This window comes from Anser brachyrhynchus (genome assembly GCF_964034855.1).
Source record: "Anser brachyrhynchus genome assembly, chromosome: 2".
Classification (NCBI taxonomy): Eukaryota; Metazoa; Chordata; class Aves; order Anseriformes; family Anatidae; genus Anser; species Anser brachyrhynchus.
In genome coordinates this window covers 69,159,935-69,172,894 of record NC_137695.1, presented here as the reverse complement: position 1 = coordinate 69,172,894, position 12,960 = coordinate 69,159,935, and the positions used below count along the sequence as shown (strand labels likewise).

At 36.4% G+C, this 12,960-nt stretch overlaps 1 protein-coding gene and 1 long non-coding RNA gene across 12 annotated transcripts in view; one reads left to right on the top strand and one right to left on the bottom strand.

Annotated features, from left to right (window-relative positions):
• MAK (male germ cell associated kinase) overlaps positions 1 to 12,960 on the bottom strand; it is a 31,746-nt gene that overhangs the window by 4,454 nt on the left and 14,332 nt on the right. For 7 of the 11 annotated variants that reach the window (XM_080578865.1, XM_080578868.1, XM_080578871.1 and 4 more), the window contains 7 exons: positions 10,105 to 10,272; positions 8,586 to 8,906; positions 7,464 to 7,654; positions 6,788 to 6,918; positions 5,191 to 5,322; positions 3,206 to 3,280; positions 49 to 177 (listed from right to left, as the gene is read on the bottom strand). In XM_080578865.1, coding sequence (XP_080434991.1) covers positions 49 to 177; positions 3,206 to 3,280; positions 5,191 to 5,322; positions 6,788 to 6,918; positions 7,464 to 7,654; positions 8,586 to 8,906; positions 10,105 to 10,272 — 1,147 coding nt within the window. Of the gene's footprint in view, positions 1 to 48; positions 2,189 to 2,613; positions 5,323 to 6,730; positions 6,919 to 7,463; positions 7,655 to 8,585; positions 8,907 to 10,104; positions 10,273 to 12,960 lie in introns of those variants that run through there. The other 4 variants (XM_080578873.1, XM_080578872.1, XM_080578875.1 and 1 more) reach the window with 4 other exon arrangements.
• LOC308189125 lies at positions 2,184 to 4,241 on the top strand. Its single transcript, XR_013946034.1, has 2 exons — positions 2,184 to 2,616; positions 3,287 to 4,241. It is a non-coding gene; the product is annotated as an uncharacterized lncRNA (long non-coding RNA).

Sequence of the window (12,960 nt, the reverse complement as noted above, 5' to 3'; positions counted from 1 at the left end):
ACCATTTATCGTTTCCTTAGATATGTATGTTAAAAGGATGTTTCTTACCTGATACAGATGGACCAAGAGGAGCTAGCTGTATCCGTTGTCCAGCTGATCCAACTTCTTTTTTATGAAAGGAAGGGACGTATCCTCCTGATGGGTTGTAAGCAGCACCTCCTACAAAGTCAGGATTTCCTGTTGACATCAGATTTTTAACATTTTCAGTTGCATTCAGAAAACCTTGCCTGCTTTTTATAGACACTTCAAAACACCATTGCATTAACACAAATAACGAGCGTGAGAGTTCTTTAAAAACTCCCTAGTGCTTGCCTATTGGCAAAAGTACTTATTCTTTTCTTTGTGTTGTAGTTGGCCCCTTTAACGTGCCTAACAAACTACATTTGTGTATACTCTAGTACATCTGATCCTGTGATGCAGTAGGACTAAAGACAGAAAAACAGTACAAATATTTCATTTGTACAGCCATTAAACTTAGATCGCATAGCAAAGCTTTATACCAAGTTTAGAGAAGATGAGATCTTACCTTTTACGTAGAGCTAATTAATTTCCTGGAAGCTAGTTTAAGCATTTCCATATTTGAAAATCAGCGCTCAACAGTAGTCCTGCACTCAACATATTTGGCTTAAGTCTATCCAAAATAGAAACAAAATCCTCTTGTGGTAAGTGGTTCCCCATATGAAGGTGACTTAGCCAGGTTCACAAATTTGGACCCAGTTCCCCTCGCCTTTGAACTCTGGCTATAATTTTATTGGGCCTGGTTTTGGTCCAGATCTTTTTTAAAGCAGTGCTACCTTGAAAAGATTTACATAATCATCCTCTTTTGGAAGCTGAGAAATGTCATGCATCTGCACACAAAATTAGTACTGAGTTATTGTACAATAGCTTTGGAATCTATTATAATTTAACACTGTGCTCCAAGCAAATTTCTCACCTTCTCCACATCTGTCATCATGGTGACAGTCTTAAAGACTGTGCTGGCACAACATCTGAAGAAATGTGCTTTCTCTGGTGTTGAGGTTCCATATTGAGTAGTATTACATTTTATGAACTATTAGACCATACACAGTAGTTTTAATTTGACCTTTATCAAGTGTGAACACTTATATTAACATTTAAGTTGGTTTCAACCGTAGTTTTGGAAAAATATAGTGAGTTGACAAAGTCTTCCTGTCTCCTAAATCTCTGGCCCCAGTGTGCTTGCAAAATGCTCCTCTTCACACAAACACCCACAGCTCTCTGTGCTAATATCAGAGCTCAGTGCAGTGGACCTATAAGCTGCAAAATTGGTCATCTACAAACCCCCAAAGTATCCTCAGCTAATTACAGCTGTGTTGGGTCATTGTGTACCTTCCTGTTTAGGAACACTAACAAAAAGCATTCAGCTGACTTGGTTTCACCAGTCTCCCCAAGCTGTCAGGTCTATAAGTCCCATGAACAGTTGGGTCTCTATGGGGTTTCCCTGTGTACAGGTCATGCCAGTCTCCAGTGCAGTAAAGAATGACACAAGAGTCCTGGTGAAAAATAAGACTTTATTAAAGTAATCAATTAAAAAATGACTTTCTTGCTGTTTTAAGTTGTTCTTCCTTTTCAGGAATTTGCCTGAAAAACAAAGCAACGCAGTTTTAGTATTACATTCACCTGTCTAAGCACTTCAGTAGCACTTCTTAAAATTCTGAAATCTAAAAGTAAGATCATGGCAGGCCTCAAACTAATATAACCTCAAAAAGACTACTCCTGCCTATTTCTTATCTACAGCTCAGCAAAGTGGCCTATCTGTAAAAAAAAAAAACCAACAAACTGCTGAACAACTTTTTCCCTTCCCCTTACCTTTTAAGGCCTGATGTACTTTATGAGCCCTTCTTCAGAAAATAGAAGAGGGCAGCCCAGAAGAAGAGTCTCGGTGAAACTGAGAGGTCTGGAGGTATCATCTTTTTGGATGAGAACAAAAGAGGAAAAGTAGAAGTTCAGTACAGAGGAGTAACTACAGATATTTAAAAAAATCTTAGAAGCACATACTAAATTGTTCCTTACCTCTGACCACTGCTGTACAAAAGGAGTTCTCACTATTCATCCTTCAGACATGCAGGAAGCCATGATGACAAGTGCAAGTGTGGCCTGGGCAGTACACCCTACCTCAACACATACCTGGTTCTTCACAAAGAATAAAGCCACTGAACCATCTGAGCTGTGTAGCGAGTTGAAAAAAAAGAGCTATGAATAATTGTAATGAGATGTACCACAAAGGCAGTGCACACATGAGGTGCCAGAAACTGAGGGAGAGGTAAAACATTCCAGCTTCACAATGCTTGCAGTGGAGAGTGTGTTTAGGCACAAGCTAGGCTGCTTGGAAACCTGTTTCCACCCTCTTACACTGAGGTTAACTCCACCAAAATCTATGCAATCACAGTACTGTAAAATCAGAGTAACAGATGGAAAATCAGAATGCAGTCAGTGGGATCAGTTCTTTGCCATTGTCCAGCAACAGTGCAGTTGCATGCTATGGATTAAAATTATGATAATAAAATTTACTTTATCTTTTAAAGTGCTGAGAATCCAGAAGAAAAGTTAGGAAGTTACCTACTGGAACATTCAGATGTTACAAAAAAGACTTCAGTAAGTATATATAGTCGGTTTATTCTCTCACATTTCAAAGAGTATGCTGATGCTATTCAGGTTGGGCTGCACATAGGGGGAAATGACTTGTCTTACTTAGGTATAACAGCATGCACTTAACTCGGTTTCAAAGCAAATACAAAGGTGAAACAATTCTGTCAGTATAAAACAAACAAACAAACAAAACAAAAAACCACCCAACAACAGAGGGATCTTAAATACATGGATGTGTTTTACTTCAGTTCATCTGACTACTCCAAAGAGTAAAGTTCACAGTAGCAGCAGTTTTCCACTCTATGTTATACTATGGTAAATGAGATTGACCTCTGCTGTTTACCTGCTTCTGTGTGTCACAGCAAGAGTTGCTAAAACATACCTCATTGGTAAGTATAGCCTCAGCCTTAACTCCCTCAGCTTAGAGAGGCTTGATCTAAAGCAGACACAACGAACGGGGCAAAGTTTGACAAAATAAATTACAACTGAAAATGAAGTATGTGGTCATTTGGAATCTGCATTGCAAGTGCAATTTTTAGAAGAAAACATAAATATGAAATGTGCAAAGAACCAGGCTATAGTTGCTATAAATTACCTTTTGGATCCTCTAACTTTTCATTCAATCTTTCTTTGCATGATAGTTTTTCAATTGGTATAATTAAGTTCTCTTCTGTAGAGAAGAAAATGAAAACGAAGAAAAAGATGGAAAGACAACTTTAGAAAAAGTACGGAAAGAATCTGGCTAGGTGACATCAAAGAAACGAGGAAAAGCAAAGCAAGAAAGAATAAACATCTGACATTTTTCTTGTTTCACTTCCATGTTTTTACAAGCAGGAAATGTTACTCTGTCTAGTTATTTTATAAGGGCCATTCTAATAATGGAATGAAAATGTAGTTTACCAACAGTGCAGTCATATTCCAATCATATAAATACATAAATTCCAAGTTTAAGCATTCAGGCATATCTGCAAAGCTGACTGATCATAACTTTATCATTCTTCACAAAGCATTTGTAACTATTTGCTTTCATCTCATTTTACCCTAGGGAAATGTCATGGGTAAGGAAAAATAAAACAATTAAACTAAATTTAGTTATTCACACACTAAACAGCAGTGTCAGCTTTCAATCCTGTCAATATAAAACAAACAAACAAACATGATTGAAGTGCTATATTACCCTGATCTGTGCTCCAACTATTCTTGTTTTCTGTGTGTCTATCTTTAACGTTGTTGCTTCCTGGGTATAGGAAAGATACTATTTTTTTAAAATGCTGATGGAAATAATGCTAAGAATTTTCAAACACATGAAATGATCAGTTTTAGATTATTTTTTTAATTATTATTTTTATTTTTTTAATTATTATTTTTGGTAGATACTCGAAGTAACCCAGTAAGACAACAGGGGGATTTTTATCATTAAATTAACTTAGATGAATGCTACATTCTAATTCAGTAGGTAGCTGTCTAGCTTTCTGATACATAGTTTTGGAAACAGCTCTTGACCTTTTTGTCCCTCTCTCCCATGCAAGAGCATTTTACGAATAAACTAATTAATTCTAAGGCACCCTGATACAATATTTCTGAAAATAAAAAGGTACATATCATGATTGGTTGAAAAAAAAAAGTCTCTTCTAATCCAGGGGATGCTGTTATTTTTCCATTTCCTGTCTTTTACATAATTTCAGATGAACGATTTACACCTCACCTGACTTCCAGAGGGAGGATCAGTTCTGACAACACTGCAAGATGGCTACTAAAGTTCTGTTAAATAGAGGTGGGGTGTAGCATCTGCATGTAAACAAGCTTTCTGAAGTTCTTGTGTAAGCACGTTAGGTTCGGTGGTTTATTGGCACCAGTGAAGTTGGGAGTGACAATGGCTTCAAAGCTGGACAACAGCTTCAAAGCTGTTAAAGTTACCTCCCATCACAGGGTAGTGGGAGTATGTAGTTGGTGTGTAGGGCTTGGTGGTCAGAAGATAGGTTTTAGTCTCAAGTCAATGAAATCTTAGGTAAGTCATTTAACTTGTAAGTCTTAGTCTTCATGCTTTAAAACACTGATAGCAGTGATTTTTAAAAAATTTAGTAGAAAGGTGCCTTTTGTGCAAGTGCCTTGCTGAAAACAGGGAGACTTTTCATGCAGCTACAAAGCTGGTAGATTACTAAATAACTTGGTTAGAATATTATGCGTCGTTTTTATTATATGAGCTTACCATTCATCACCTAGTTTCTTTTCATATATGAGACTGCTGTTTTATAGTGTTCCACATGACACTGACCAGGCAGTAATGAGGTCAAACTACTTGCTTAAATTAGCACAGTACGATAATTGGTCTAAGAGGATTACAGAAAAAAATTGTCTTGACAGCACTTTAGTCTAGGAGCTAGTCTATACTCCCTTTGTGCTTTGAAATCGAAATAAATCACTTATGTATGAAAAAGTTTTTAAGAGTCTGTGTTTAAATAAGAAAAAAGAAAAAAGCCTAGAACCTTAGCCTGACAACAGAAGTTAAACTAGAAAGTCTTAAGTAAATTAATTAAAGTATGATGAAATACAACATGACCATTTTTATTACACTTTTACCTGTATTATTTCTGTTGAAAGACATTCCTTCTCCAAAATGTGCCAGTGGTTTAGAAAATAACTGGTTGTTCCAGGTTCCATGAGATCCTTCTTTATTGACTGCTACTAAAGAGACACTCTTAGGGTTTACACCTTAGAAAACAAATTATGGCAAATGTTATTAATTTCAAACATAATTCAACCAATGAAAAACAGTCATTTCTAGAACCATGAAACAACACCAAATTATTTGTAGCATAATGTAAACACCATAATGTAAAACAAAGAACAATGTCCACTGATTAGTTTATATTCCTCTACCATGAAAATTGGAGATGCCAATTAAATAATTATTTTCATGCTTTCAGAGATGTTTTACTACAGTTATCTGGTTCCTATAAAATCATAAGCTCACTATTGATATTTTTGTCTCTCAAACAATTAACAGAAATGAAATAAACTATTGAAAATTGGAGTTCTCAAGGCTGAAAAACTATTTCTTCGAAGAATAAGTTTAAAAGTAGGACAAAGAGGTTCTTGCTACTTCAGCATGTTATGAGCTTTACAGGAGTTAATGGGATTACACAGTATGAAAGCAGCTCCCAGAGCTAGTGGTGATAGAACTAAAGTAATATGGATAAATACCAAATATGCTCCTTGGAGTTATTATTCTCTTAACTGCTAGAATTACTACATACATACTTTTTAAAAACTATGCCTTTCTCATTGAAAACCAATAAAAACAAATGTATTGGAAGTATACTTAGAAATATAAGAAATATAGATTCATTTTCCATTTGTTAACTCTAGACAAGGAAGCTTCCCCCCCCCCCCCCCCCTCCATTTGAACAAACTCTTGAGTCTTACGGAATCCTATTTAGCATTAAAGAAGTGATTTCATATTTAGAAGGACTGGACATACATTAGCTGGACTAATGAATTCCTGAAAAACTGGGGATACACTGTAATAAAACAACTTGCCTGGCAATCAGGAGCCAACTAAATGCTTACTGTGGATTACTGTAGATGTCATGATATGCTTACTGGAATTGTCTATTACTTATCAATGTGTTCTTATGGAGAATAAGTGCCTTGGGAAGGGAAGTGACTGGGTGTGAATTCCTACCCATGCAAGTGGCTGGTATTTTTTAGTACCTCCTATCAAGAAGGCTAACTGCACTTATCAGAATTGGAAGTTCAAAAACAACGAAACCTCCCTGTATTGCAAAACTGAGGACGGTGCATATGCACTACGGATGGGTAGTTTCTTCACTCCTCGGATACACTTGCTTATGGTCAATCAGGATGTATTCCTAGGCATCCAAGAGATCTTGGATTCATATTACCGAGGGTTTCCTATGCTACTGGCCATAAGAGGGCCTGTGAATGTTTATGATGTACAAGCAGAGTTGAGCTCCCTTCCACTTTTACATAGCCAGGACCTTCTGCATCAGTTGTGGTGAAATATGTTCTTGGAAAGGCATTCAGTCCAAAATTTGAAAATTTAGCCTGGGTATGAAAAGCAAAATTATCCAGTGCAAAATCTAAAGTTTAAACGTACTGTAAAAATATTGTTCACTGCTTATGTTTTCCATATTGTGTTGACTTTTCCCCTTACCAGGTAGATACCTTGATTGTCTTAGATAGTACTGTTTTGCTGATGTATTTGATCTTCCAGAATCACTTCTCATCAAAAACTTATTTTCCCCTCCTGGCTGGATGCAGCATGAAGCATTTGGTTCTGGAATGCTGAAAAATCAAAACGTTCAAACTATGTGGCCAGCAGCTCCACCTCAGAACAGCACAAACTGATGCTAGCTTGAAGAATACACTACTCTTCTCTTATCCTGCTTTCATCATTAGACTTTGGTCCTACAGAAAGTAACAGTCAAGCCTCAAACCTCATGAGAGTTTTAGATGAGAATATGGAGAAAAAAAAAGTGTATCCAATACTACAGAATAGAAAGCAACTGTGGATAACTGGCAAAACTTTCCCTAGCACAACTGATATAAACTAGATTTACTTCATTTCCTATATGATTTCAGTAAAATGCAGAGTTTCATAAAAACAGGATGAACATATGAACTGTAGAGTGCTTAAAAATAAATATGGATATTACTGGTGTCACATAGATACCACACCCAAAGATGGCCTGTTCATACAGCTCTTTGCGTTCTTGCAGAGCTTGAATGACTTAAATTTTAGCAGATCTGTTTTAACCAACCTATAAATCTACTTGTCATTGTGTACATAAAAAAAAAGAAAAAAGTGATTATATAATTAAAGGACTTACCTAAAAAGACATTCCTTGTTTTTCTTTTCTTTTAATAGTGCAATGCTAGGTTTCTTTGAACATGACATTCCAAATTCAGCATTGTCCAAGTCATCCCAGCTATCCATAGCCTTTAACAAAGTCTGACCCCATCGCCTCCTGCAGCTTTTAGGACCTACTGTGCCATTCTGAGGGCCACTAGCTGCTTGTTTCTATTTTGAATAGGAAAAAAAAAAAAGCTTCAAATAAATTCTAAAACTTCATGTTTTTACATTTAGTTTACTTCAGACTACTACTTAAGAACATTGAAGAATTTTTCCCCATTGTGTTGTGCCTGTTTTGGTCACAATGTTAAGAAAGATTTTAAGCACAAAACATGTAACAAAGTTGGCAGGTATTTTGTGCATAGCTCTTTTAGACATGTCAACCTTCAATGGCTCAAGTCTAGCTGAAGTAGTTAGGTTAATGTTCTGTTTGCAGGCCCAGTTCAGCACTTAGCCTCTGTTGCTGGCATCTTGCTGAAGTCTCTTGCTGGGGGTAGAACAACTGTCAGAAGCAGGGCACAGGGGTGCAAATCATTCACAGCAATCACACTCGGGGTTCTGAGTGCCAACTCCCATGGCCCCAGAGCAAATGCAGCTTTCAGAAATTAGTCAGGTTTTCCCTTAACATTCTCTACCAAAGCTTTAAAAAGTAGTAATTCTATCTTTTCATGCGACTGTAGTTTGCCTTCCACTATTTTCTGGAATACCTGTTATTTTTAGCATACTTGCTCAGGTATTTTCCTGCTTGAGACAACCAAAGTTCTCACTTTCCATTTCTTTTTCGTATACCAACAATATTTTTGTGAGTTGTTTCTCAAAGGTCAATAATGATAGCTGTTGTAACTACATTACTGCAGAAGCATGTCAGGAAAGGCTATCGTAAGAGAATATAAATTGTTGTTACAAGTAATGTATTTTCCCAATTTGCTGTAAAATTTTAATAAGTAATTAGCTATATCCCTAGTTAGTCCTGAATTATCAACCTGTATTTTCTCTAATAAAAAGTACAGCAATTTTCAGAGAATGGCCAGGTTGAATACAGTAAAAACCTGCAATAGAATCACCTGTCTAAGTTAGGTATTTACTGAAGGCAACTTACTGGTGATGAGTTTTTACTGATAGTCGGAAAAAATGGTTGTGCCTGTGGCTGCTGCTGTTTTGGTACTTGCTGGTTAGTTGTATTCTGAGGTAACTGAATTTGCTGGAGTGGCTGGTGGTTAACCTTTGAGAGGGGCTGTGGCTGCGTTTGGTCAGGTACATCAGGTAAAGACAGAGGTTCTGGCTTGGATACTGCTTCCAGTTTGGGTAAAGTTGGCTTTGGTTCTGTTGGCTGCACTGGCTTAATAGGAGTCTGCTTCTCCAGATATTGTGGAGGAGGTCCTAACATTTGGCCAACTTGAAAGTAAGGGTACTTCAGAGCCTGGAGAAGAAGATATAACATACTAATTATATTTAATAAAATTGACTTTGCTAATTTCATCAAGAATCTAAGTGTGTTTCTGAAGCATTAAGCAATCTCTTCACCACTGAGGCAAGATGGATGTATAATTAAATCTTATGTATAGCTAGCTCTCAGTTCAGCATTTTAAGCGCTTCCCACTGTTTAACTTAACAAGATGGATCCACTTGGACATGTTAGAGCAGTCATGTCCTTTTAAAAATTCTTTTATTTCTAGATTTTTTGGAGTCTGTGTTTTGAGGTGCATTTTACACTCAACTCCATTCTACATTCATGCAGTAACAAATTTCAATTTTAAAAACAGGTAGTTTCCACTACAATACAAAACCCTCACTGCTTTATTGCATGCTTCCCTGCTAACTATCTTTCATACCTTATTAACACACCAGCTCTCAACATGCTCTCGCTGCCCGTTTTGGATTGAATCATCCAAAAGGATTCTTTTGTTAGTTCTCAGCGATGTTTTGCCTCAGCTGCACTTGAGAATTGCTGCCTTTGTACACATTTCTATGAATGTGCATTAAACTCTCCCTTTTGCCTGTGAATTACACAACTACTGCAGCTGCTTCCTTGACAACTCACTTGGGCAAAACCTGGTTATTTGCTTTCATAAAGTGCCATGCAAGAATTCTGAGTAAAGATGTATAGCATCAGACTACAGTCAGATCTCAGTGACTGTAACAATAGAAACGCTATATAAAGTGGACAGATATGGTTGTTCTCCTTTGCACCATCTGCTTAATCACTTCTGAATCACTTACGTTACATCCACCTATACCTTGCATTATGTTTGTTTCCCAACAAAATTCTCCACATTGCCCTTTTATACCTTCTAAATAGGATTGCATTAGGTATAAATACTCAAAAATCAGTAGAATGTACACATCTTTGAAATATGTATACTTTTTTAAATTAACTTAAAGAAAACCTGTGACCTCTGTGACCTACTGGTATGTTCTTCTCAAAGTTCTTTCTTTATCACTTCGTACGGTTTATGTCCCATCTCCTAGTAAAAAACAATCCTTAGCTCTTCTATATTGCATTCCATTTGCAGCCTTACAAAATCAAAGCTTTACTTTCAGTATCCCCCTCCATACAGACAAGTGATGAAAATCAAGTGGGGGAAGTGACTTATAATTACAATTCAGGAAGCTCAGACCTGACTTGCTGTAGGTCTCTTCTTTGGATTCCAGTTCAGCATATCAGTCATAAGCTGTATGGCTTCACTGCTTGCATTTGGGATAAGAGTTTTTAGGCTTATAGGGACACACTGTGGGAAACGGAAATTCATAGTAGAAGCAAGGTGGTATCCTTCCAGCCAGTCACTCTGTTTAAAAGTAAAGAAAAACAGTATAAATAAATAAAAGGATGAAGACTATGCACACTTGAGGTATTAGATCAAATTAACTTTTCTGCAGCTTGAGTCATGCATGGTCTGCGTAGCTCCTTCCTATACAATGAAAAACATGCATTTTTCATTGTAATTGCTATGACACCAGTGACTGCAGCGTCAGTCTCCAGTGACAGTCCTCAAGCTCTCCTGTAGGTAAGGGTGGATCTGTCATTGTGCATACAACACTTGGACATACTCTCTCGGAAGAAGAGAATGCAGCACTAACAAGAGCAGTAATGCACATCCCAACTATTACAGAAATAAGCTCTAACAGCTGATTTCTATGCATTTCTCTTTATACTAGAGGTGAAGCCCTTGCACCAGCAGACCATGGTTGTGCAGCCACAATGCAGCCTACGCAATGTACCTGCTTCCACCATTAAAACAGTCGATGATTAAATTACAGCTAGACAGTATTGCAACAGGAAAAATCATGACCACTAGATTAAAAAAAAAGTTTTCTTTTTGAGTGTTTCACTTTCAAAAACTAAAACCTGAAGTCCTTAGTTGCATGAAAATTGCATTGCTTGAATACAGAATTGTAGGATTATCAAAGATCTCAAGAGATCATCAAACCCATGCCCTTGTCCCTCTCTGACAGTTTAGTCTCAAAAAACCTTCCAGTTCCTGGCAAGCAACAGCTGCTCTAGACAGTGTCTTTCGTAGTTGGATCTCCTCAAGATTAGAAAAATGGACGTTTCTCTTGCAGCAATATACAACCATTACTGAATATGCTATCATCCATGGATACCAAGAAAGAATCCTATTTTTCTGTCTAGAACAGCCTTTTTATAAATCAGGAGCTATATTTCTTGTCCTTTTTTTCCAGTCTTCTTTTGTGTAGGCTGAAGAAGCCCAAACAATTGAACTTCTGGTCTTGACTTCTAAAGTTTTTCCTCTTATCCGGACTCCGATTTTCTTCCTTGAAAGGCAAAACTTACAACTGGGCATCATATTGCAAGTGAAATGGAAAGAATAGTTCATATATCAGTGGACTGTACTCCTTTCTTTGCACATGGTATGGTATTTGTCTTTGTTGCAACAAAAAGCTGTTGATGTACAATGCACTATACATCTCCTATATCCTCTTCTGCAGAATTGTTAGCTGGATAGTTATCCCCAGATATTTATGCAGCTCTGATTATGCTTGACCAAGTATACCACTCTAAATGTAGTTAAAGAATATTTTCTAAGCTGCATCTCTAATTTTATAAGAAATTCTGAATTCTAATCTAACAGACTTCCTAGCCTGCTACCTGCCAGCTTAATAAGGAAAACCTATTCTATCAGAAGGCACTTGGTACTTTTTTTTTTTTTAAATTATACGCAGAACCACTCAGAGTCCTATTCAATCTATCTATCATTTTGAGTGTGAACCATTAAAAGTTACTCTCTGAGTAAGGTCTTCCAAATAGGTATTCACATATATAGGTACATATATATCTACAGTATATACTTACATATATACCTACAGTATATAGGTATATATATAGTATATACAAATATATATACCTATACAGTATATAGGTATAGCTGTTTGTCTAAATATGCTGCTGATAATGTTATAAGGAACAGCATCAGAAGCCATACTGATGACAATGTATGATATTATTGCTTCTCTTCTATCCACAAAGCTTGTTACACTGCTAAAAACATAAATTGGATTGACTTGACAGTTTGGTCTTAAGATACCTTGTTAGCTATTGCTTATCTTGTAGCACAGATCAACAACAAGTTTTTAGTTCTTTTACCAGTCTACAGTAATCAAAGAACTCAAATGTAATTATAAGCCAAATCTGGTTAAAATAAGTCTCAAGACTTCAAGTGACATTCTATTCCATCACAAAATTATCTGTTGATTTAAATGAACGGAGGTAAACTCTTTCCTCCTCCTCTGCATCTCTCTGCTTTATTGTAGCTGGTGACATCCCAGTAAAAAAGGAACAATTTACAACTCAGTAGCAAGGGCTAAATGTTGAACTGGTGAAGTGCCAAGAGTGAAAATGGTACAATGGAAAAATGAAGAAAACATTTCAATTTCTCAAAAAAATGAATTTGGAATTAAAGTGCCATTGCCACCTTATGAAAATGCATTTCATTCATCTTCTTTTCCGGTTGTCATTACATTTTCATTAGAAGAGGATATTCTTAGAGCACCATCACAACCGATACTTGAATTAGGTAACAGAATTATATCTGTAGGAACGTTATAAAAGGGTTATAAAACAGAGCGAAGTAGTTACCTGTCAGTATTAAAACAAGCAAACCAACCAACCAACAGAAGTCATTAGCATAGTATTATGGATTTAAACCAATAAAAGGACAGCAATTTGAAATTAAGACAGTTTCTGGGCATAATTCTTGTAATTCCTTATTGCAGGTTAATGGAAGAAATGAAAATATATACCTGGAAAAAAAAAACACAACTATTTATGAAACTTTATCTATAAAAACATACTATAAAAGTAACTCCTTGTGTTTTTCAGAATGCGGAAAAAACACTTCACCAGTAACAAAAGCATTGTTTGTTGTGAAAATTCATAATATTTAAATGCTCTTCTTATGTAGTGATGTCCCTGAAGAATGCCTTAACATTGTCATAAGGAGATAAAATTCCCAAGT